Here is a 24,332-nt window from a genome sequence, read left to right as displayed (position 1 = left end):
TGTTTTTTTCATTTAGGAAATTAAGACAACCATAAATGTTAGTATTATAATTTTACTGTTGTTCTGTAAAAAAATAAAATAAAAAAATAAAAAAATAAAAAAATAATAATAATTATTATTATTAATAATAACAATTCTATTAATACTTTTATTATAACATATTATATGATAACATAATATATTATTATGATTATTATGATTATTAAAGACTTGATTTACTTGATATTTAACATTATGATAGTATGTATTATTGTAATTGTAATATGTTTCTTTATTAATTTAATAAGATAATTATTTTAATAACAATTGCTTAAGAAGGTTTTCCTTCTTTTTTGTCTTTAGCCAGTCACATGCAGATTATTTCAAAGCAGCTGCAGATTAATAAACAGGAAGATAACAGTGTTCATGTTGCAAAATAAATGCTGTCAATTCTGATTGCCGACTTCATATTGCAGTTATTTCTGCTCAGTTCATGAAGTCTTCCACCTGTTCACAGCAAATCTTCCGAGACCATGACCTGGATAAGTCCGGCACGATGAGCTCGTATGAGATGAGAAGAGCCCTGGAAACAGCAGGTACGCTGACTGACACTGGACGATAGAAACAGAACGGAGGGAACAGCACTCATCTCTTCCTCTCTTCCTCTCCTCCTCCAGGTTTTAAGCTGAACAATCATTTATTCCAGCTGATCATCCTGCGGTACACGGAGCAAGACCTCTCTGTGGATTTCGACAACTTCGTCACCTGTTTAGTGCGACTGGAGACCATGTTCAGTGAGTCGGGCTGGAGAATTGTTTTTGTCCTAAATATTAGAATTGTACTGTTTTTGTTATTCAATAATGAGCAAAGATTAAATAGATTATATGTAGAAAATATATACACAACTGCTCAAAGGAAGTTTTTTTTGTGCAAGATATTTATACTTTTATTATAAATAGCGAGGGTGCATTAAATTGATCAAAGTGACAGTAAAGCAGCGTTCGTTTTTATTTTAGTTTATTATTGTTTTATTAATGTTTTTAATTAGCTTTTTATTTTCAGTTTGTGTGTTTTAGTAATAGTCATTTCATTCATTTTTTTTTATATATATTTTTTTTGTAGTTTTTATTTTAGCTATTAATTCCAGTTATTAATTCTAGTACTTAAACTTATTTCAGTTTTTTTTTTGCCCAGGCAAAAAATTTGTTTTCAACTAATACTTATATTATATTATATTTTATTTTATTTTATTTTATTTCAGCTTTACTTCAATTAACATAAATGTTTTAATCATTTTAGCTTTAGTTAACAATAATAACCCTGCAGTAAAGACATTTATAATGTTGCAAAATATTCTATTTCAAATAAATGCTGTTTTTTTTTTTACTTTCTATTCATCATAATAAAAAATAAATAAAAAAATCACAAAAATATGAAGCAGCACAACTGTTTTCAACATTGATAATAATCAGAAATGTTTCTTGAGCAGCAAATCATCATATTAGAATGATTTCTGAAGGATCATGTGACACTGAAGACTGGAGTAATGATGCTAAAAATCCAGCTTTGATCACACGAATAAATTACACTTTACTGTATATTCACATAGAAAACAGCTATTTTAAATTGCAATAATATTTCACATTTTTTTACTGTTTTTACTGCATTAGAAATGCAGCCTTAGTGTGCTGAAGAGACTACTAATATATAGAGATTTCATGTAATGAAGTATTCTACTGTTTTCATAACAACAAATCATTACATGAACATATCTAAACATAATCTCTGTCTAATAATACAGTAATTCTGTCATAACATAAAGCTGACTCAGACGTCTGTGTTTTTCAGAGACCTTCAAAACGATGGACACAGACGCAGACGGAGTCGTGTCGCTCACATTCTTTGAGGTTTCACTTCACTTTCATGAACATTTCTCACACACACACACACACACACACACACACACTACTTCTGCTTTACCTGGTGCACAACATCAGCAGCCACAGCACACTTTAAATGAACCCTGAAACAACACACTGACATGTGAAGGAAACAAGCATTTGTGTCTCATCTCTCTCTCTCTCTCTCTCTCTCTCTCTCTCTCTCTCGCAGTGGATCTCTCTGACCATGTTTGCCTGAAAAGGACAGATTTCCACCCTTTGTCTGCACTGAGACTGTCTAAAGAGTGCCTTAATTTCTACACATCTCCAATGCATTTCTAACGGACAAACAGCCTTAAGTCACGAAGCCCTGTTTACATAGACTTTAATCAGAGCGTGGAAAATACTGTGCCAATCGTGAGTGTTTCTGAAGCCGAGAGAAAACTCTTATCAAACATTTACAGCATGTTTTTAGTCATTCTGCATCGAGCTGCATGCGTTACCCATGGATCGCCAGATAAAACTCGTTTACACTTTACGTGCCAAATCAATCATTGCCAATTTCAATCATTCTCAGCCGTTTTTAATCAATGTTTTATGAGCTGCATATTTTCAGTGCATGTCATATCTGAATGTTGTACACATAAAGAATGCCGTATTAGAAACGCATGTGTAGATTTGAGCCCAGCTTTACTTACAGAAAGTGTTCATGCAGCTGTTTTATGGGACAAACCAAAGGATCTTTTATCAAGCTGAAACAGACATGCATTTGTATTTTATATACATTACTTAAGTTCTGTTTATATGAGCAATTCAAAACCTCTCTTCAATACAACAGGACCGGGAACAGATCGAATCTGATATACAGAACCACGAGATTGAACCGAACTTTTTATCTTACAATACAAAGATGAAAATGTGGAGGAAACTGTTCTTCTTTTAATGCCAATCAACAGGTTTTTACAAAATAGTTTTTTCCTTTAATTCATTTTTTGTGGGTTTTCAATAAACTTTCTTTTAAAAAATAAAATGTGTGCTCTGTTATGGATTTAACAGTGCTTGTCTCCATTTTTTTACTTATTAATTTTTGTAGGGAAATGTTTCCGGTGTGGGACTTCATATCAAATATGAGTGATAATGTCTGTTGACATGACATGACAAGACATTGCCCCACCCTACAAAATAATATAGCCTATTTACTCTAATACTATTTTAAACAGCATATTATTAATATATGTACAATTATAATGCATGCAGTTTTATATTATGTGGAATATAAAATTAATGTCGCTGGCACTGTAACTATTTAACTATAAAAAGTATCAAACTGTCAGCAGCTAAAATGTAGATTTTATATATATATATATATATATATATATATGCAGATTTTATTGACAACTAGAAATCTATAACAAGATTTGTCCCTACAGTACGGAAGCCCTAAGAGGCCATGGATTGTTATTTTTTTCTATCTTGTTTTCTCGTGATCACGACTTAATTTTCTCGTGATCTCGAGATAACAAAAGTTGTTTTCTCGTGATCACGACTTAATTTCTAATATATGATCTCGACATAAAACCGTTTTCTCACGCCGTAATGTGTATGTATCGCGATTCGCGAGAAAATCTCGCTCCTTCTGAATGTTGTGTATATCATGATGTAGCCTACGTGCGAGCTGGCTTCTTTGATTTTGAAATCTACTTCATAAAAAGCCCGCAGAAGAGATGGATTTTATAATTGCTTTGAGAGAGAGAGAGGTGTCCCAGAGGAGAACCTGGCCAGACTTAACTGAACCTCTCTGACCATTTCTCGGGTCAGCCGCAAAAAAACATTAATCTAAATCTTTCAAACATAATTCTGGTAGACATGCAGACGTCAACTGACAGCCTCCTCCTTTAAGTGTCGGACACTAATGTGGAAGTCGCCAATCACTGACAGACATAGAACTATTTCATTTTGAGTGATCCTGTTATCAAAGTAAAAGCGAATGCGATCATCCATGATGCTGCTTTATTCTGCGTTTGGTGCTTATACTGTTCTTGCCGACTACGCAGAAAAAAACAAGTCGTGATCACGAGAAAACAACTTTTGTTATCTCGAGATAACGAGAAAATTAAGTCGTGATCACGAGAAAACAACTTTTGTTATCTCGAGATCACGAGAAAATTTAGTCGTGATCACGAGAAAACAACTTTTGTTATCTCGAGATCACGAGAAAATTAAGTCATTATCACGAGAAAACAACAGAGAAAAAAAATATTATCCATGGCCTCTTAGGGCTTCCGTACTACGGAAACTGGTAGTTTAATATTAGCTTGGTATTAGTCAATTAAAAATAGAATTTGACATTTATACAAAGACATTTAGATCATTTGATTTTACTTTGTTTATTTTAAAATACTAAGATATTAAACAGAACCACAAGAGTTCCTGAAAATGTTTACACTGTTTTAATGCCATATTTCAGATTCATTAGTAATGATGTATAAACGAACGTTGTATTTTGTGGAAATTATGGTCTGGGGCTTTTATTTTGAAATTAAAGGGTGCACCAAGCTTAGGGTTCCCCGCTTTGTTTACAGCCTCCCTTTCTCTTTAGTTCCGCGGTGCGATCAGTGTCGTTAGGTAGAGTGAGATTATGAACTCTCTCTCGCAGGAGATCGAGGGATTCTCCGCGGCGCGTCTGAGGAAGCAGACCACGCGCGTCACGACTGTAACGGGCGAGAAACTCGTCGAGACGCGACACGGCGATGATTTCCACGTCACGCGCGATACGGAGCGCGAGAGTGACGCGGCGTGCGGGTTCGTGCAGGACTTGAACCTGGACCTGCAAGTGGGCATCATAAGACCCTTCCTCCTGCTCTGTGCGGTTTGTCTTTAATGTCTTATTTTTAATTTGTAATAAAAGTGAAAGCCCGACACAACTCCCACTGTGTTAGGTAAAGTGATGGTAATACCATTGTAACATGGTAATTATTACTTTATTAATGGAGTCCAAGGTATCAACAGTGTCTAAATGGCATTGTATGTTACTTTTTGTACAACGAAGTTTATCCAATATTGTAATAAAATGATATAATTTGGCCCACAACTTTTGTTTACACTGTAAAATGAATTAAATTCAAACTTTAAAATAATGTTGGATTATGATAATATATATATATATATATATATATATATATATATATATATATATATATATGGCACATTAAGTATTAACCTCTAACTGTCAAATTTTTATTTTTTTAGCATCCCAGGATGCAGCTCATGACATAGAAACATTGAAAAGGTTAAAGGTAAGGTAATGTGTTTTTTATTGTTATTTTATATATTTTTTTATATTTTTTATTTTATATATCTTACTAAAGCCACTTATAAACTTTATAAAACTAGGCCAGCTAATTTATATAAAACTAAATATATATATATATATATATATATATTAGTTATGTCAAATCGATTAATCGTGATATATAAAAGTTATATAAAACACAAAAGTTTTTTATTTATATTATATATGTGTGTATATACATTATATGTGTGTGTCTATAAATACACACACACACAAATATATATATATATATATATACACACACACAAATATATACACAAATATACACGCACTGTGTACACACAAACACAGACGTATATATATTATAATAAGATATACACACACGTATATCTGTTGTGTTTTAGGTGACTCATGTGCTGAATGTGTCGTATGGGGTTCAGAACGTGTTTCCTGATCTCTTCACATATAAGACTGTTACCATGATGGATATTCCAGAGACAGACATCACCTCATACTTCCCTGAATGTTTTGAGTTCATAAAGGGAGCCAGTCAGCAGGTGTGTGTGGAAGACAGACAGATGTGTGTGTGTGTGTGTGTGTGTGTCTATAAGCTCTGTTCTGCGTGTTCTTCAGGATGGAGTGGTGCTGGTCCACTGTAACGCTGGAGTGTCTCGCTCTGCTTCTGTCGTCATCGGGTTCCTCATGTCCCAGGAGAAGATGTCGTTTGATGAAGCCTTCAGTGCTGTGAAAACTGCCCGGCCTTCCATCCAGCCAAACCCAGGCTTCATGAATCAGCTGAAGAAATATAATCCATAATGCCATACAAACTCTGAGACTGATCTGATGTTTCTGTAAACCCAATTTTTCTGTATAAATATTTTTTATATATATATGGTTATGTTTACACTTGTTGCATAAATAAAACATTTGCCATTGCTGCTGATTTATTGATGGTCTTTACATTTTCATGAGGTTTAATAGGTGACTTTTATTTTGAAATGCACCAGGACTGGAAACTGATCAACCGTAACCGTTGAATCCGCGTTCACGTGCGTCACAACACAGTAACCGAAGGGACTTCGGCAAAACAAATGAATCAATGATAGTAGTCGCCTTTCTTATTAAACATTTTAATGATATATCAAAGGAATAGAAGTATGTCGTGTGAACTCTCTATCCAGAAACAACTGCGCACAATAATGGACAGTTTAGTCTCATCTATAGTGACAGAAATTTGTAAACTTGATATTTTTCAGTCAAAACGTCAAAGTGCAAATACAGAAACTGATATCAAATTGGTAAGTCCGTTCAAATATATCGTTGCTGATGTCTTAAAAATCGTAACGAATAAGATATTTTACTAAAAATCACCGTGGTAAACATAGTTACTGCTAAACCTACCATAGTTAACAGTTATTTGAATCGCTGTAAAGTTATAAATAATTAATATGGAATCTCCTTAACTTCTGTTATTTTGTTTTCTTTTTATAATAAGCATTTTGTTCGACTAATAACTTACTAATATTAAACTGCCACAGTTAATGTTTGAACTACCAGATACATTTTGTTGCTAATAATTAACGGTAAACTTTTTAAGGCAAAATGTGCTGTTGAAATATTATTGCACGTATTAAAACATTGTCTTAATATATTTTTGAGCTTTGATCATTGCGCAGTTACATTAAGTTAATCTGTTATACGTATTAAAAAGTTACTTTTAACTTTACCTTCACAGTTATAGGCTAGTTACTGATATGTGTTGTTTGCTTCAGAAGAATCTGACAGATGTTATAAAGAAAATAACAAACTCAACAGCTGAACACATCTGCACAATCCTTCATAAAGCATCACCTGGACGAAGAAAATATCTTACACAAGTAGATGAACTCAACAAAAGCACAGACAAGCAGTCTGATGGGACGGGGAAACCACTCAAGACCCAATACCCCAATGCCAAAGATGAGGAACACGTCAAAGGTGGTTCTTATCGTAAATAAATCATGTATTAAATTATGTTTTAAATGATTAAACAAGAAAAATGCATTGTTGTAGAAGGAAACCAGGAAGATGTCACCTCAGGAATCCAGGATTGCACCAAATGTGGTGGAGATCTTCCTCAGACTGTTGAAGTAAACCGCATCCTGCTGTAATTGTTTACAATATAATACAAACTATAATTTGCTGTACGTTAAACTAACATAGTCCTGTATTTATCTAGGAAGAGCCTGGCTTTACATTTGAAGAAGCATTTGGTTATGAAGAGGAACACATAGAGGGTCAATCTCCTGCTGTTGATGGTACTGACGGCATTTGTGTCATGCACATTAACGCATGTGCTGTAATATGTTAATGTGAGGCCTAAATATCCAATATCATATCTATAAACATTAGGGGTGTAACGATACCCTTATGTCACGATTCGATACATATCACGACACTGAACTCACGATACGATATTATTGCAATACTCCAAGACATATGATAAAAGGTTAACAAAATGTAATTAAAATGCTAAATTTGATTTTACATGGTGTGTGTAAATGAATATGTTTGGACTTGGTGCTGATAACCCAATGCACATGACAATAGTGACACCAGAATAACAATATTCATGATTCTGAAGCTGAAAATACACAATTATTTTAGACGAATATGCTTTACTCTGTCACTGACTAGATATATTTAAAATAATGTCGGCCACTTTTTACTGGTAACATCAGACATTTGGCATTATCAGGACCCACAAATATCCCCACATTGCATTATTATACATTATATTTAACATTAGAGGTCGACCGATAGTGGATTTTACCGATACCGATATTTAGGTTTGACCGTACATGCCGATAACCGATTATTCAACCGAATTTTTTTTTAAATGGATATTGGGATTAAAAACAAACATATCGCTCAAAGTAAAACAGTGCTGAACTGAAATGTGCTAAATTAATAAATATCTAAATATGAATATGTTAAAATGACTACAGAAAATAATTTAAACATAAAAATGTTACAGGTCAAATGTGTGTTTCTTTAGCTATAATCTAGAAACATAGCCTATGCATATTTCATAGGTAACACTTGGCAAAAGTCCCATTTGTTAACAAGGATGTATTAGCTAGCTTTCATGAACTATGCATTATGCAATGTACATTTTTACTGCATGCAATAATATTTGAGCAATACAACTGTACCTTGATCATTCATGTTAGTTCATAGTACATTAACTTAGGTACTAACTGATACAATAAAAATCAATTTAAAATGTATTAGTAAATGTTGAAATTAACAAAATAACAATAATACATCTACAACATTTATTAACCTTAGTTAATGCAAAAATTGTAATCTCATTGTAAAGTGTTACCATTTCACATGAATCATGCTTAAAAAAGATGACCATATTTAAATATCTGCAAAGGCCAGAGCATAAAAATTACATAAATGTAGAGTCTCTCAGTTTATTTGCTTCTATTTTAGAACACTTGATGATTATCTAATCAAAATAACAATATGTATTGTAGTGATAAAAAAAAAAACAAATTTCTGATTTGTTTATGTTTCTGACATGAACACATCAATGTTGAGAAAGCAATCACGTCACTAGCTTTAAATATTACAATTTTCCGGCTAATGAATGCATAAAAGTGACCAGCTGGATATAAACTAATGCAAATAGATGGTAGCGATTGTGACATGAAACATTTGGGTGAGGTCTGCGTGTGTTTTTGTCACATTGTTTTAACCGCTTGAGGTAGCCACTACTAATGTTATTCCTCTCAGCCTCGACGGCAAACACACTTCTGTTCTTTCTCTGCTAATGCAGCATTTAGTCAACAAATGAATTCCTTTATAATGACATGGCAATATGTACTTTAGTAGTGTTCTGTATTCATTCTGTGATCTCTGTGCCTAGCATGTTAACGTAAACAACTCAGCCAGTGAAAGTGTGTTATTTGTCCTCTAGAGGTCGCTCTCGCTCTGTATAATGCCAGCACTCTCTTCTCAGCGCTCTCACACTGTGTAATGACTGCGCACACTTCTCAGCCAATCCAGCAACAGACGCACTATCGGTGTGGATTTTTGCCAATGATAGTTCCACCAATCATCTATCGGTACCGATATATCGGCAAAACCGATGAATTGTTCGACCTCTATTTAACATTATGTAGTAGTTTAATGTGACACTAAAACTCTGAAAACGTGATTTTTTTTCTCACACAGTAATTCTTATTTTGGTCGAACTATACACAATACATATGGTCACTATCCATGATACATATTGTTGCATTTTTGTATTGTAATATATATTGTGACACGATATATTGTTACACCCCTAATAAACATGCAATGTTCATATTACAGAATCAGTAGAGCCCAGTGCAGAAGAGCCTGAAGCTGTAGACCATCAAAGAGAAGAACCAAACCAACCAAACCCCAAAGACGAATCAAATGACATTTCAGTCCAGTTAAACATTGACACACTGGATGTACCCAACATTATTGGAACAGGATTGGATGCAACTACACACACTACTGAAGAAGATGAGCAGAACATGTGCAGAACCTGTGGAAAAACCTTCACCTTCCTCAATAACTTGAGAAGACACCAGCAGAAGTTCCACAGTGGAGAAACTCCTCACGCTTGCCAAGAGTGTGGAGAGCGTTTCGCCCGCAGACGCCTCCTCCAAATCCACCAGAGAATCCACAGGGTGGAAAAACCACACAAATGCGAGCTCTGCGAGAAGACGTTTCGCTTGCCAAACCACTTGAGGAATCACATGACGAGTCACGGTGACGAGAGACCGTTCACCTGTTCCACATGTGGCAAGAGCTTCACGTTGATGAGCATCCTCAAATCTCATGAGCGAACACATGGTGGCGAGAAGAACTTTGTGTGTGTGCAGTGCGGTTTGCGGTTCCTCACCAAATCTTACCTGGATTACCATCAGCGAGTTCACACTGGAGAAAAGCCATTCCCGTGCAAACACTGCGGGAAGAGCTTCGCTCAGAAGGGGAACCTCAAGGCACACGAAAGGCTGCACACGGGCGAACAACCCTTCAGATGCGAGGACTGCGGAAAAACCTTCGTACACTCAAACACCTTCAAGTCCCACAAACAGCTCCACACGGGAGTCAAAGCCTTTTGCTGTGAGCTCTGCGGGAAGGGGTTTCGACGAGGAACGCATCTCAAGACTCATCTACTGACACATTCTGGAGACAAACCGTTCAGTTGTGACGTATGTGAGAAGACTTTCACTCTCAAGGGGTCTTTGAAGACTCACAAGCTCACTCACACAGGACAGAAGGGCTACGCGTGTAACATCTGTAATAAGCGGTTTACTCAGCCCAGTTCGCTGGGAAAACACAGACGGGTTCACACCGGAGAGAAGCCGCATCGCTGCCGAAACTGTGGCAGGGCTTTCTCTCAAAGCAGCCACCGTAACTACCACTCGAAGGTTTGCCACGCTGGGACAGGAAGTTCAGCGAACTCGAATGTGGAAGAGAACTAACCAGTCGGTCCACCTGTGCCTGATTAAACCAGGGTTCCCACGGGTCCTTGAAATCCTTTAAAGTTTGTGAATCTGAAAAAAAAATGTTGCAGGCCCTGGAAAGTTTGGGAAAATAAACATACACAGAGACAGGTCCTTGAAAGTGCTTGCATTTATTTCTGCAAGAAAAAAAAAAAATCTATATTATTCCCTCCGGTCGGATGAAAGTGTTATTTCGCCAACACTTCGTGGCCTATGAATACTAGCTTGCTTGATTTACGTTAGTTACGCGCATTTACGCGTTACGTTAAGTGTTTCCCACGTGAGGTACTTTGTGTTGTACGTTGCCATGACGTTCACGGGCGCGTGAAACTACTATGCTACCTCAGCGTTCGTTGTTGAACGCAACAAATGTTTCCCCACATTAAGTCCTTGAATTTGAGGCTATTGGACCTGGAAAGTCCTTGAAAGGTTCTTGAATTTGAAGTTAACCAAGGTGTGGGAACCCTGTTTAACCCAACTGTGACCAAATACGTGAGAATTTCCATAGATGAACTGCAATTTTCTGTTTAAGTTCTGGATAGGATCATTAGGGTGAATCTACGAAACATCTAGGTCATATTTTACCCTTCCCTCGCACTTTGTAACACTTCTTTCCCTCGCTGGTCAAAATGACCCGAAGCCCTAAAATGCTATATATATATATATATATATATATATAGTCCTTATTTTATTTCTTTTTGATCATATGTTTTCTATTTTTTAATGCAATTTGTGGGAGATTTTTTGTTATTTTTTATTTTATTTACCTTTGAATTACTAGATTTGATCAATAAATAATAAATAAATAGTAATGTAGTAATTTAAGCACATTCTTCACATTCTTTCAACTTAAATTCAAAATAACTCACTATTTCACACATAACCCTTTTAATTTAGCTCAAAATACCTTACTTTGGGTGTCATTGCCGACCTCTTGTGGAAAAATAATAATATAACATGATATTTCATGACTCTTGCCACTTGATGGCCTTATAGCTCTATATGGAGCAAGTGAGCTGTTCCAGCTTGAGATGTAAAATACTTACTTGTTACGTAACTGTCTCAACATAAAGATTGATAATGACAAAATAATGAGACTTCATTATATGTATGCAAAATATAATTTATTTTTGATGTTGGGATGAAATATATATTAAATGTATATTTTCTTCCATCTCAGTTTTTTTTACCATCACCATGTCCTCATCACCTCGTCCTCATCACCTCAAGCATTTCAAACATTGACAAAGTTCACCCATATATGTGTAATATTAAGTTACATAAATGAGAGGGAGACAATAATAATAAATAGCCAATTTTGCTAATAATGTTAAAAAAAATACACAAGATAGACCTTTACTGTACATCTACCTACAAATACTACAAACCAATCAAAGTGTTACAGAGATTTTTAATCTAAAGTAACAAATGGTAAACTTTTAAGATAGAAATAAGAAACATTAGTTTATCATTCATAGGAATGTAAAAATTATTTGTATTTTTTCCTGTAAAGAGAGCGAAAGAGGGGAAAAAACCCAAGCACTCCCATGCTCACCAGATCTATATACATAAGCGCAAAATATATCAGGCAGACCAAAAATAAATGAAGACTTATAAGATTCAATAAACATTATAAATAAGTCTAAGCTGAATGGAATTGACCTGTATAACATGCTTTTTGAAACCATTTATCCATTGTGTTTGTTCACAGATGAATCGGCGTTCTTTGGTCTGTGACTGATGTCGGATCTGATCCGAGAACAGTCTCAGGCGTAATTGTTGTTGTGTTCTAGCCGGGCGACTATGGTGGACACCAGTCTCTCCAGATGCTCCGCTCTCTGTTTGCCCGTTTCCAGAACTTCCTCGTGATTGGCTTTTTCCTCGCTGTCGTAGTCCATAACCGCTTTATTAGTTATCAGAGACAGAGCGAAGACGCGCATGCCACAGTGACGTGCCACGATCACCTCGTGAACAGTGCTCATGCCTAAAACAGACAAAGCCTGGTTAGTAAACTAGTTCACATTAGAAAGTCACTGGATTTAACTTCATGCAAAGGAGAAGTGATGTAGTTTAACTTGGTTACATTGAAAAAGTTTGAAAATGAATGACTTCAAGTTACTGCAAATTGTTGTCAGTGTGAACGCCCCCTTTGGCCAGTCAGAGAACTGCATAATTAAACTATAATACTGTTTACTGATTGGGTCTTAAAGGGATAGTTCACCCAAAAATAAAAATTCTGTCATAAATGACTCGCCCTAATGTCGTTCCAAACCCGTAAGACTTCGGAACACAAATGAAGATCTTTTTGATGAAATCTGAGAGCTTTCTGTCCCTCCATTGACAGCTACGCAACTATAACTTTGACGCTTCAAAAAATTCATAAAGAGATCGTAAAACTAATCCATATGAATTGAATCATATAAAGCGATCGAGTCTCTTCAGAATATTTGGACTAAACCTCATATGGATTAGTTTCACGATCTCATTATGAACTTTTTGAGGCGTCAAAGTGGTAGTTGCGTAGCTGTCAATGGAGGGACAGAAATCTCTCAGATTTCTTCAAAAAGATCTAAATTTGTGTTCTGAAGATGAACGAAGTGTCTCACGGGTTTGGAACGACATGAGGGTGAGTCATTTATGACAGAATTTTCATTTTTATGTGAACTATCCCTTTAAGAGAGGCGTGACCGCTCTTACCGACAGCATCAGCTCCCAGCTTGTTCAACATGCGACACTCCGCGATCGTCTCGAACGAAGGTCCTCCTAGAACGCAGTAAACGCCCTCTCGCAGGAAATCACTGAAGCCAAGCTCTGAACCCACGTCCAACGCCAGCTGCTGGAGGTCTCGATCATATGCGTCAGACATGCAGGGGAAACGTACCCCAAACCTAAAAAAAAAAGAAGCAATTTAAGTTAGGAGAGCTTGGAAGAGCCAGGACATTTGTTTATATAACTCGGATTGCGTTCGTCTGAAAGAAGAATGTCATATACACCTAGGATGGCTTGAGGGGGAGTAAATCATGGGCTAATTTTCATTTTTGGTTGAACTATCCCCTCAAGGCTTGTATAATGAACAATTTTTACAGAAGTATGTGTGAAATCTCTGCATGTCGAAACAGCTCCATGACGTAAGAGTGTTAAATACAAGTTAGTGCCGCAAAACATATAAACACACCTTTCGTCGTTGGGTCCCGTCAGCGGGTTGTTTCCAGCAAACCCAGGCATGTTGAGATGATCTTTGATGATCATGATGTCTCCTACTTTAAAGTCCTGGTTCAGACCGCCAGCGGCGTTGGTAAGAATCACGGTCTTCACTCCCAGAATTTTGAAGATCCGCATAGGCATCGTAATCTGCAACAGAACAACAATATTAGTTAAGCTCACATCAGTAGCGGTTTACGCGGACCAACAATTACATACAAAAATGGCACTAATGAAACGTGTGCCAAGTACACAAGCATCTGATGGACATCTTGTCACACCTTGCTGATTTTAGCACTAAGGCAAGTTTTAAAGTTAATGCAAAACCAACTAGTGTTCTGGACTTTGCATTTCACAGGGTCGAAGAGTTTATGCTTCAATCACACACAGTTAAAACTAACTAGATTTTCAAATTAGGTCATTTGGCAATTAGATTAATCACGTGGTGAAGAGCAAAAATGGTCATGAGAAATCTAGGTCAGGGTTCTTTAACACTGTGCAACTTGTGATTTCAGTGATATTTACATACATAGAAATGGATAAACAACCAGTCTCCTACCAGGATAACTCTCAGTCTAGCTGTCAGACTGACAAAAAAAAGCTATATTGTTTTACATTTTGGACGTGAGTATTATGTACCTTTTGGATGGCATATCCCTCATAGAGATGAAACCTTCCCTGCATGCAGACGCATGGTATTCCCTTCAAAGTGCCAAACACCAGTCGACCTGCGTGACCGTGCACTGCAGAACGGAAACAAATGCACAGATTCAGCACAAAAAAATAAGAGGGGTAATGGAAACCTTGCAGGGTAATACCTCACATTATACAGAAACGCTCACCTGTACTTTGGGGGAAGTTGGGGATGTCTTTGTAGTTGAAGGCCACCGGGTCCTTCAACCCGTCAGCCAGTCCACCCATCCCCGAGCCACACACGATGCCCACAAGAGGCTGCACTGCAGTCTGGGACAGGAGCCAGTCTGCTGTGGATTGGCAATCCTCAAAGCTGTAGCTGCAAAGAGACAGTGGAAACATTTATGAGACTACACACACACGACTTTAACAAGCTAACTGCATTCCCAGCACACGGTATGCTTGTATCTGCCCAGAAGTCAAGTTCCTGCGATGGAAAGTTTTGAAAACAAACCTATCCGGTTCTGGCCTGAGGCACTAACATGGACTAACCACTTTTTCCACAGGTGTTATTAACCCAACATGGGGGATGGCGTCCCGTCCAAGAAACACCATTACTTGAGTATCACTTTCAAAGTGTTGCTAGTGCTTCCCTTAAATGATCAGAGCATCAGAGACGTTCCTCTCTGCAGTAATAAAGTTTATTAGCAGCCGGTCGGGAGTCACTTCAGACGCAGCAGAGCAACTCAATGGCCAGAAAAATACACACTCATTTAAACCTTCGCAGAATATGTTCAAAATACTCATGAGATGAGTGCGTCACAGCGTTCTACATTCTGATTGGTGACGCTCATACTGGCCCGACTCGCAGCTGACAGTATTATCATATTAATCAACAAAGTCTAGACTTATTAAATCATGTGAGTATTTGTAGATTAGATAGACGTTATATAGGGTTTGATTTGACTCTCCTCCTTTTGTGAGAAGACATTTTCCACAACCTCCACACAGGGGACATAACATTTCAACATAAACATATTTTAAATCATAAAGTGGGAATAGACATTGTCAAACGACACTTTACATTCATCAAAGAATAAAAATTCCATCACATTCCCCGGAGTCTGACACACTTGAACGTCACAAACATTCAACTTGTATAGAATTTGCTTACACAAAAGGCATTTTGAATAGCATCTACATATGTATTATGCATTATAAGATGCCAAATACTGTATTAGGCATCTCTGAATGGATTTGAATGGCAGATAGCAAATAAAAATATATCCTGGCAGATTTGAAATTTGAGCCACTTTTGGACACATCACTACTGTAATCTGAGCGGCTGACTCCTGAAATAAACTTTCTGTGACCGAGCAGCTTTACGATTAACTATGGCCTTTGCAGTTTGGAAAACAGTAAGTTATCATTAAAAAAAATGAATGTTTAGATTTGCAATTTAATTGTAGCAAATATACATTTTCTATACAACAAATTAATTGTCAAAAAAATCTAAAAGAATGTGAAAATAGTGCAGGTCCAAAAAGATATATATTATAAAAAAAAAAATTATATATATATATATATTTTTTAATGCTTTTAACTAAACATGTCAGTCCCTTTTCCTTTTGGTTTGATGTATTGTATAGAATTTACAACTAGTAGGATAATGGTTGACCAATATTATGGCTGAATAATTAAGCTTATCTAGAGAGTAGGGTTGCAGGTTATATTGTGTCTTTGTTGTATATGATATGCATGTGTGCGTTACGTATTTTACCATTTTATTGTAGAAAATATACATTTTCAAAATAATTCCAATACAATCAACAGTCAACATAGTTAAAAAAAAAAATCTAAATAGCCAAATTTTCCAAAGAAAACCCGTTTAAAATCCGAAACGTCCTCTTATATAACGGTACCGAAACGCGCCGCATTGTAGCTCAGTGCTCTGGCAGCTGTTCAAGACACGCAGCGCGCACGCGCATCACCACGTGCTCCTCACTGTGACGATTCGGTTAAATGCCATCTCACATTGATTATGACAGAATGAATGGATAAATTATGATAGATCAGCTTTAACTATGCAACCCCTGTGCTATGGAGCCATGGAGCGATTATATTGCATTCACCAACGAAATAGAATTCAAACATGGGATACACTTTTAAAAGACAAAATAAAGAATGTAGAAATAGTTAGATCTGAAAATAATAATAATAATAATAATAATAATAATAATAATAATAGTATACCCAGTGCTGCTCTCAGGAAACATGTTCAAAATCGCTGGTCAGATCCTTCACAAATACGGAACGGAAATATCGATGTTTCTATAGCGACGGATACGGAGGGAACTTGTGCGACGAACGACCAAGAAAACAAATAACGGAGATTCAAACAAAGCCAGTATAACTGTTTAATAATTCCTGAAGTGCTGCGCAGGTCGCCGGTGATTTATAGATCCTCTGTTTCTGCCGCTCCTCCCCGCGTTCTGACGCAAATGAAAAGCGGAACGCAACACACACACCCCTGACGCAACGCGCCCTAACGCATCGCCCCCGGTCAGGGTGGGCCAACAACACGAGAAACAGCTGATATACTGGAAATGAGATTTCAGCAAGATTAGATTTATGGATGGTCGAACAAAACAAACACATGAGACTATAGTCGTTCAAATATTAACACTGGGTCAATGTGTATTTGGCATATTCAATCTCGTTCACAATGATTTATTTTAGATAAGGAAATCGTGAACATACGTACATCACGACAATTACCTTTTATCTTTGCCAGACCTACTGAAGAAGTGTGTGGTGCGTAGGTAATATCAACAATAACGCACGATTTTTTTTTTACCATCATGAAATCATGTAGAAAATTAAACTCAGTTTTTAAAAGGATTTTTCCTATTTAGAATTTTAGGGTGAGTTTTAGGGTATTTTAGGGAATTTTAGGGTATTTTAAAACATGCTATGCGCAACCTATAGGGCAGAGCGGGGCACAAAGTAACGCTTTTTGACTTTCTCAGTTTGTGTAAATCTACTTATGGTTCAGAGTATTTATTTTCCCCCACATTAATTTCACACATGTCTACTACAATTATGTGTTTTGGTTTTATTAATACAGTATATACTTTTTTCTGGATATACCCCAAAAGAATGGAAGTGCAATGTGACAACATGCCCCATAGGTGGGGTACATTGTAACATGTGAGGGGCACATTGTAACATGACCATATGACAGCTTAAAATGTTATCTGATCTAATAAAAAAAGACAAACTAAAATATTTTCTCAATAAAATAATGGCATTTTTTAATAATTAAATATAAACTCATTTTTGAATTTTGACTATGAACACAGGAAAACACAGCTATACAACATAGTTCAAAACAAATAAATAATTAGTAATTTCTGAACATTGACTCTCAGTCTTTATTCACCCTTTTCTCATGTTTTCTCAATTGAATTAATAAAAGTATAGAATATAATAGCATATTTCTAATAGGGGCACATTTTAACGCAGTGTGACAACATGCCCCACCTGCACAACTGGGATTCAAACCCGGCTAGTGTCTTCTGCTAGTGAGCGAAGCATTAAAGAACTATCTCAACTGTTAAATAACATATTGGAGATTAAAATAATATCAGATTTGTCTAATTTTAAATAAACACAAAAAATAGAGATGAAAAATTATTATTTATTTATTTTTGCCACAATTTTTTCTCTATATAGTGTTGATATGGCAACTAGTAAATACACCAAGTTTCGTCATGCTAGCATGTGTGGACAGTGGACGTATTTAAAACAAGTGTGTTACAACTAGCCTCGTGTTACGTTGTGCCCCGCGCTCCCCTATATAGGCTATATATATATATATATATATATATATATATATAAAAAAAAAAAAAAAAAAGGAATGTTGTTGGAATGTAACATATTTTGACCCACTTTGACAAGTCTTGAGTCAACATTTCAGAAATGCCTAAAGTAAATAACAAGTCAAAGAATTCAGTTCTTCAACATTCCCCTCATTTAGGCCACCTCAAATTACTGGAGAACGACATGTTAGAATGGTCGAGCACACGTTATTTTAGACCTAATCTAAGAACATGTCCAACCAGGGCACCTCAGGAACAAAGGTCATGACCTAAGACCTGTCTCAAACATATCACATTAGGTAGAGTTATCCTATTTATATTAGCACCTCACTTCCCGCACATGATCGTATCCGTCAAAACAGTCTCAGGGCCACCGATGAAGAAGAATGTTTTTCAGTAATGATTAATTGACGCGATAACCTCTTCCTGTCATTCTGTAACTGTGGCACCAAGACTGGCATCATTTCAATTCATTGCATCACTTTGTTTTTTGATGCAGCCTGTTGTTATGATCAGCAGGTTCAAGGTACACACGTGAATGGCCAACAGATAAGCATAATATTTACAACCTCACCTATACAGTGAAAAATAAATATACTAAAATACATTTAAAATGAATTAATTTAATGCTAAGTATACTATAAATACATTTACATATTACATACTTAATATAAATACTTTATAAAAACTTTTCAGGTCCAGCTAAATATATACTTAATATTTGATTGTGCTAAAGTGGAATATTGCAAGCATATTTTAGGAACACTTTAAATATCTTGCATTTAAAGACTGATATTATATAGAGATCAAATTATCCTACTAATAGTGATATTGAACACATTTTAGCATTAAAATGAAGAAATGTGCATTGTGCAATAAAAAAGTTTAAGTGATATGTCAGTAAATATGTTCATGGATTTATAGTATACTTAGTATGAAATAAATATATTTTAAATACATTTAGGTATGTTTTTTTCCACTCTGGTATAAGATAAGGCCTGTTAAGGGCCCTTGTTTTCGTCTCCGTCTCTGTTGGGACTCCACCCAAAAACATAACGAAGAGAAATAACAGGTGTGGACTACATGGATGACTCTTATTTGTGGTATTTCCCTGGACAAGCTGACTGACACGCCTGCATCTTGACCAATCGCGTGGCCTCTCTGGATCACGATGCCACAAAACAATCGAGCCTTTTCCTCCAGAGCCCTTGTAGGAATCAATAAAAATATTCACATGTCTGTCACCATGCCAAGTTCATTGAGCAACAAGTTCTGCAGAACAAGGTCCGGCGGCCCTTGTCATTTCCCACTTTTATGATCTGAAGCGATTACACATTATTTGAAAGCCAAAACACTAAACACACAAAGTCTACGCACCATGATATTTTACTCCATTGCAACGGTTTTTTTTGTTTTGTTTTTTGACAAGAGAGAGAGAGAGAGAGAGAGAGAGAGAGAGAGAGAGAGAAAGAGAGAGAGAGAGAGAGAGAGAGAGAGAGAGAGAGAGAGAGAGAGAGAGAAGAGAGAGAGAGAGAGAGAGAGAGAGAGAGAGAGAGAGAGAGAGTCGGGAGACAAGTAAGTAGGTCAAGTGCAAAATGACCACCTGGATCTCGTTGCAGTAATTGCCACGGGGATCCGGATAATGGGGAACTGTGGAATAGTGTGGACGTTTGTGCTGCCAGAGAAGCTGCTTGTGGAAATGATGGTTGAGAAAATATTGAATAAACAAGAGATAATAACATTATCCGCGCCAAAGACACGCCCCCTTCAGTCACTGACGCAGTGAGAAATACATCGCGGAGCAGAGAGACAGGACAGACCAGCTTACTTTTGATATGAAACAAAGTCTCACCTTTCAAATGTGGTCTTTAAAAAAAAAAAAAAGAAAGAAAAGAAATCTAAACAATAAATACCGTTTTGTGGCTCTTTAATGTGTCTGACAGATCCTCAGTTAAAGCTGCTCGTGAACCGATCATCTCTTCCTTCTAGTTAATTTATATCATCACATAAACATGAATGAACATCAGAAGGAATGTTGTTTGCGGAAAGTCGTCAATACACACCGTTTTTCAAGTTCAAGTCCACGCTCAGATCGTCTGTCAATCAAACTCCCTGCAAGGGTCAATTGCAAAGTATACTCGTTCATTCAAGTGTGTGCATGAAAGTCACATGTGTCGTCATCCGACACAGCGACCCCATTATTCTTAATGAGAGAGAGTGTGTGTGAGTTTAATGGTTTAGCTTTAGGCTACTTCTGAGCCTGGCTAACTGCCACGCCCAGAAAAGAATATGTGGTTTTGATAATCCAACACAGTGTTGTAGAAGAGCTCGGTCACGAGCAAAACCGTCATGTCTGTAACTCGGTATGAGAATCAAGGATCTAGAATGTTCTGTGGCCAGTTGCGTCACTGTGTCTTCAGAACTAGTTTGACCAACTAGCAGTTAACCATCTTACTTTTCCAATTCTTATCGATCTTATGTAACGGGCCACTGGGCTTCATCTTTGACCCTGTCTGATTATGATCTACAGATTGACACACAAGCACATGACTGCAGAACCTGTGGAATCGTTTTGTCCTGCACCAAAGCACCCGATTTAATGAATGAAGAGCGGCTTATGGCAGAATCAGGGAAATAAAACAGCCCAGTACATGAGTGACGACCTTTAATGTGTTGCTTCTTGAACTGATAAGCATTGAGATGTTTTTGTGTGATCTGCAGTCGAGTCAGAATCTTCTGTCTGGGTTCTATATAGAACCATAAAGGGTTCTGTCAGCTTTGTTTATATAACTTTTGAGGGATTCCCATCAATTTATTGATTTAGTTTTGATTCATTCATTTTCATTAAATTTTTATAAACATTTAAACAGCTCACATTCATAGTCTATCACCTCTTAAACATGAAAATCATTTAAGACTCATTATAGAACCTTTTTGGCATCAAGGGTTCTTTAAAATTGAGTCAAGAACCATATGGAACTCTATAGAACATTCTTTTTAAGAGTGATATGGTGGGACTGTGAAACACAGTTGAATGTGTTTTAAAATGTTATGTAATGTGTGTTTGGGTCAGTTAAACTGCAGAAATTGACAGCCAAACGTATTTGGACTCAGGCCAAAGTAAATGTAGGCTTAACCTCAGTTTTCTCTCACAGTCCTTCGTGAATGACTTTCAAATGTTGAATTTCCTGCGCAGCAAACACACAGAGCTTTAGTAAATATACAAACGGGTACAAAAGTCATTGCTGAACTGCTTTGGCATTTTTGAGAATTTAATATAGAATATTTGAACTGAAAAAAGACTTCTGGCACCTTTAGAATAAGAAGTAGAAGAGGAAGAACATTTTGAGGAACATATGAGGAAATTGATGACTTTATAAAAGTGATGTAAAAGGAAGGGTGGTTTAAATGCTAGCGATCAAGTATTATCTTTCTTATTAAACTCTTTCCCATGAAGATAATTAGGTTTTCCAAATGATGTTGTGCCTCATCAGTCTCATGAGAAATGTTTCACTGAGTCATCTACTCCCACCTACTATCAGAATGTGGACACTGTGCCAACCATTCCCTTCTAGAACAAGCCATCAATCCGTCCTTATCTCTCTTATCACCCTTATAAGAAACAGTGGGATAACAAGAGAGAGAAATAAGGAAATGGGTGATACACCATGATAAGATAAGCGTTATCAATAAGCCATTCTTTTGTGTACATCATAAAACACTTTCACACATTAGACTTGGTCAACAGTGGAAACTAGCTGGAATTTACAGTTTTGTAACAAATCTATTATGAAACTCAGACCATCACAAGAACACAGGCGTCATTTTAGCATTTCTAAACTCCAAATTGAGACATCTGATGAGAGAATAATGGGCAGCCGCTGACATATGGCGTGCAGACACTGTTTATTTTAGCAAATATTTAGGCCAAGGCCCTATACAGGTCAGTCAACGCACAGTGCAGATGTGAAGAGAAGGAACTGTGCGGCACGCCAGCAATTGGCGCATCCAGGGGTGGTGTTTCGTATCACTTTGAGAATAAAAGTGAATGTCCTGCATGTCCCTCCCTCAACTCTGAGTTTAACAGACTGTTTTCTTCGATTACTATTGCACAACACTTTATGCTTTTTGCAAGTCATTGTATACTAAGTTTAGGGATCGGTTGGGTTGCAGATGTAATGAACACACTCAAAGACAAAAATCCCATTGTTCAATTCTAAAAGGGCTTATTCATTCATAATACAGAGATACTTTGCCTAAAAGCATGCTGCCATGACTTTGTTTAATCCAAGCAACCGTTTTGCATTGAATCAAAGCAGAAAGTTAATATTATTACCAAGGTAGGCCTACATGCAATGCTTAAAGGGCACCTATTATTTCCCTTTTTACAAGATGTAAAATAAGTATATGATGTCCCCAGGATGTATATGTGAAGTTTTAGCTCAAAATACCCCACAGATGATTTTTACAGCATGTTAAAATTGCCACTTTTTGGGGGTTAGCAAAAACACGCCGTTTTTGTGTGTCCCTTTAAATGCAAATGAGCTGCTGCTCCCTTTCAAGAAGAGGGCGGAGCTTTAAGAGCTCGTGCTCTGGTGTCAGGATGCACTGATTTTGAATTCCATTCAAAAACAATAGTAATCCACTGTGTCTTCAGCAGTTCAGATGTTGGGAGTAAATGATGACTGCGATGTTCATTCTTACATCCAACAACAAAACACCTTAATTGCTTACGGGACACTTTCTGACATACAGCTCCTCCAGCGTCGAAACATTTGCATTACATTTATTCATTTAGCAGATGCTTTTATCCAAAGGGACTTACAAATGAGAACAATAGAAGCAGTTAAACTTACAGTTTAGAAGAGACAGTGTTAGTATTACTGTATCAAGTGCTGTCGAAAAGGAAGCGTCTTCAGACGTTTCTTGAAAGTGGCTATGGACTCAGCAGCTCTGGTTGAGTTAGATCATTCCACCAGCAGGGAACAGTCAAGGTAAAGGTCAGAGAAAGAGATTTTGTGCCTCTTTGAGATGGCACCACAAGACGTCGTTTGCTTGCAGAGCACAAGTTTCTGGATGGCACATAAGTCTGAAGTAATGAGTTTAAGTAAAAGGGAGCAGAGCCAGTGGTTGTTCTGTAGGCAAACGTCAGTGACTTGAATTTGATGCGAGCGTCACCTGGCAACCAGTGCAATTTTGTGAGGAGAGGAGTGACGTGCTCTCTTCGGCTCATTAAAGACCACTCTGGCTGCAGCATTCTGGATCAGTTGCAGAGTTTTGACCGTGCAAGCTGGAAGACCAGCCAGGAGAGCGTTACAATAGTCCAGTCTGGATAGAACTAGCGCTTGGACAGGGAGTTGTGTAGCATGCTCTGATAGGAAGGGCCTGATCCTCCTAATGTTGTGCAAGGCAAATCTATATGACCGGGCAGTTCTAGCAATGTGGTCTGTGAAGTTCAATTGATCAATTACCACTCCAAGGTTCCTGGCTGACCTTGATGGAGTTATGGATGATGAGCCTAGCTGAATGGTGAAGTTGTGATGAAGTGTTGGGTTGGCCGGGACCACAAGTAGCTCTGTCTTCACAAAGTTTAGTTGAAGGTGGTGGTCCTTCATCCAGCCAGAAATGTCTGTCAGGCAGGCTGAGATACGATCAGCTACCGTCGGATCGTCAGGCTGGAATGAGAGGTTGAGTTGTGTGTCATCAGCGTAGCAGTGATAGGAAAAGCCATGTTTCTGAATCACAGATCCTAGTGATGTCATGTAGATGGAGAAGAAAAGTGGTCCCAGCACTGAGCCCTGAGGCACTCCAGTAGCTAGATGTTGGGTCTTAGACACCACACCCCTCCACGATACCCTAAAGGACCTACCTGAGAGGTAAGACTTGAACCATTGGAGTGCGGTTCCCAAGATGCCCTTCATCTTTAGGATTG

The 24,332-nt window shown here is 37.1% G+C and overlaps 4 protein-coding genes across 6 annotated transcripts in view; 3 read left to right on the top strand and 1 right to left on the bottom strand.

The window, feature by feature from the left end:
* The window catches only part of capn1 (calpain 1), a 31,485-nt gene extending 28,596 nt beyond the window's left edge, over positions 1-2,889 (top strand). Inside the window, exons 19-22 of the mRNA XM_084404806.1 lie at positions 497-575; positions 657-773; positions 1,828-1,886; positions 2,092-2,889. Of these exons, the coding sequence (XP_084260932.1) occupies positions 497-575; positions 657-773; positions 1,828-1,886; positions 2,092-2,118 (282 nt within the window). The 3' untranslated portion in view covers positions 2,119-2,889. The remainder of the gene's footprint in view (positions 1-496; positions 576-656; positions 774-1,827; positions 1,887-2,091) is intronic.
* A 1,577-nt stretch (positions 2,890-4,466) lies between these two features.
* dusp19b (dual specificity phosphatase 19b) lies at positions 4,467-6,087 on the top strand. The gene is made up of 4 exons (XM_084405896.1): positions 4,467-4,723; positions 5,109-5,155; positions 5,556-5,708; positions 5,785-6,087. Exons 1-4 carry the CDS (start codon positions 4,498-4,500, stop codon positions 5,965-5,967), a joined length of 609 nt encoding a protein of 202 aa, XP_084262022.1. The 5' UTR covers positions 4,467-4,497; the 3' UTR covers positions 5,968-6,087.
* An 82-nt stretch (positions 6,088-6,169) lies between these two features.
* Positions 6,170-10,826, top strand: LOC311287351 (uncharacterized protein). 2 transcript variants are annotated; one of them, XM_084404130.1, is made up of 5 exons: positions 6,170-6,449; positions 6,927-7,128; positions 7,204-7,280; positions 7,370-7,448; positions 9,517-10,826. In XM_084404130.1, the coding sequence occupies exons 1-5, from the start codon at positions 6,285-6,287 to the stop codon at positions 10,662-10,664; spliced, it is 1,671 nt and encodes a 556-aa protein (XP_084260256.1). In that variant the 5' UTR covers positions 6,170-6,284; the 3' UTR covers positions 10,665-10,826. The 2 variants fall into 2 exon arrangements, with proteins under 2 accessions (XP_084260256.1, XP_084260255.1); XM_084404129.1 differs by having other exon boundaries at positions 6,196-6,449; positions 6,924-7,128.
* Positions 10,827-11,901: 1,075 nt separating this feature from the next.
* pnp5a (purine nucleoside phosphorylase 5a) lies at positions 11,902-16,996 on the bottom strand. Of its 2 annotated transcripts, XM_084404131.1 has the most exons (6): positions 16,773-16,996; positions 14,729-14,898; positions 14,526-14,629; positions 13,861-14,036; positions 13,383-13,573; positions 11,902-12,669 (listed from the first exon to the last, which is right to left on the bottom strand). In XM_084404131.1, the coding sequence occupies exons 1-6, from the start codon at positions 16,793-16,795 to the stop codon at positions 12,452-12,454; spliced, it is 882 nt and encodes a 293-aa protein (XP_084260257.1). In that variant the 5' UTR covers positions 16,796-16,996; the 3' UTR covers positions 11,902-12,451. The 2 variants fall into 2 exon arrangements, with proteins under 2 accessions (XP_084260257.1, XP_084260258.1); XM_084404132.1 differs by lacking the exon at positions 16,773-16,996 and having other exon boundaries at positions 14,729-14,936.
* Between the last annotated feature and the right edge of the window lie 7,336 nt (positions 16,997-24,332).

This window comes from Rutilus rutilus (assembly GCF_951802725.1).
Source record: "Rutilus rutilus genome assembly, chromosome: 3".
NCBI lineage: Eukaryota > Metazoa > Chordata > Actinopteri > Cypriniformes > Leuciscidae > Rutilus > Rutilus rutilus.
The sequence above is the reverse complement of the archived record's forward strand: the minus strand, read 5'-3'. Positions and strand labels throughout refer to the sequence as shown.

What these genes read in the sequence shown, in the direction of transcription:
- dusp19b (XM_084405896.1), top strand. Translation starts at nt 4,498, where the DNA reads ATGAACTCTCTCTCGCAGGAGATCGAGGGATTCTCCGCGGCGCGTCTG. An exon ending in AAGACCCTTCCTCCTGCTCT is followed by an intron (nt 4,724 to 5,108) that starts GTGCGGTTTGTC and finishes TTATTTTTTTAG; the next exon opens with CATCCCAGGATGCAGCTCAT. An exon ending in TAAAGGGAGCCAGTCAGCAG is followed by an intron (nt 5,709 to 5,784) that starts GTGTGTGTGGAA and finishes CGTGTTCTTCAG; the next exon opens with GATGGAGTGGTGCTGGTCCA.
- LOC311287351 (XM_084404129.1), top strand. Translation starts at nt 6,285, where the DNA reads ATGATATATCAAAGGAATAGAAGTATGTCGTGTGAACTCTCTATCCAG. An exon ending in CAGAAACTGATATCAAATTG is followed by an intron (nt 6,450 to 6,923) that starts GTAAGTCCGTTC and finishes TGTTTGCTTCAG; the next exon opens with AAGAATCTGACAGATGTTAT. An exon ending in TCAATCTCCTGCTGTTGATG is followed by an intron (nt 7,449 to 9,516) that starts GTACTGACGGCA and finishes TTCATATTACAG; the next exon opens with AATCAGTAGAGCCCAGTGCA.
- pnp5a (XM_084404131.1), bottom strand. Translation starts at nt 16,795, where the DNA reads ATGTTTCCTGAGAGCAGCACTGG. An exon ending in AGGGATATGCCATCCAAAAG is followed by an intron (nt 14,037 to 14,525) that starts GTACATAATACT and finishes GTTCTGTTGCAG; the next exon opens with ATTACGATGCCTATGCGGAT. An exon ending in ACGGGACCCAACGACGAAAG is followed by an intron (nt 13,574 to 13,860) that starts GTGTGTTTATAT and finishes TTTTTTTTTTAG; the next exon opens with GTTTGGGGTACGTTTCCCCT.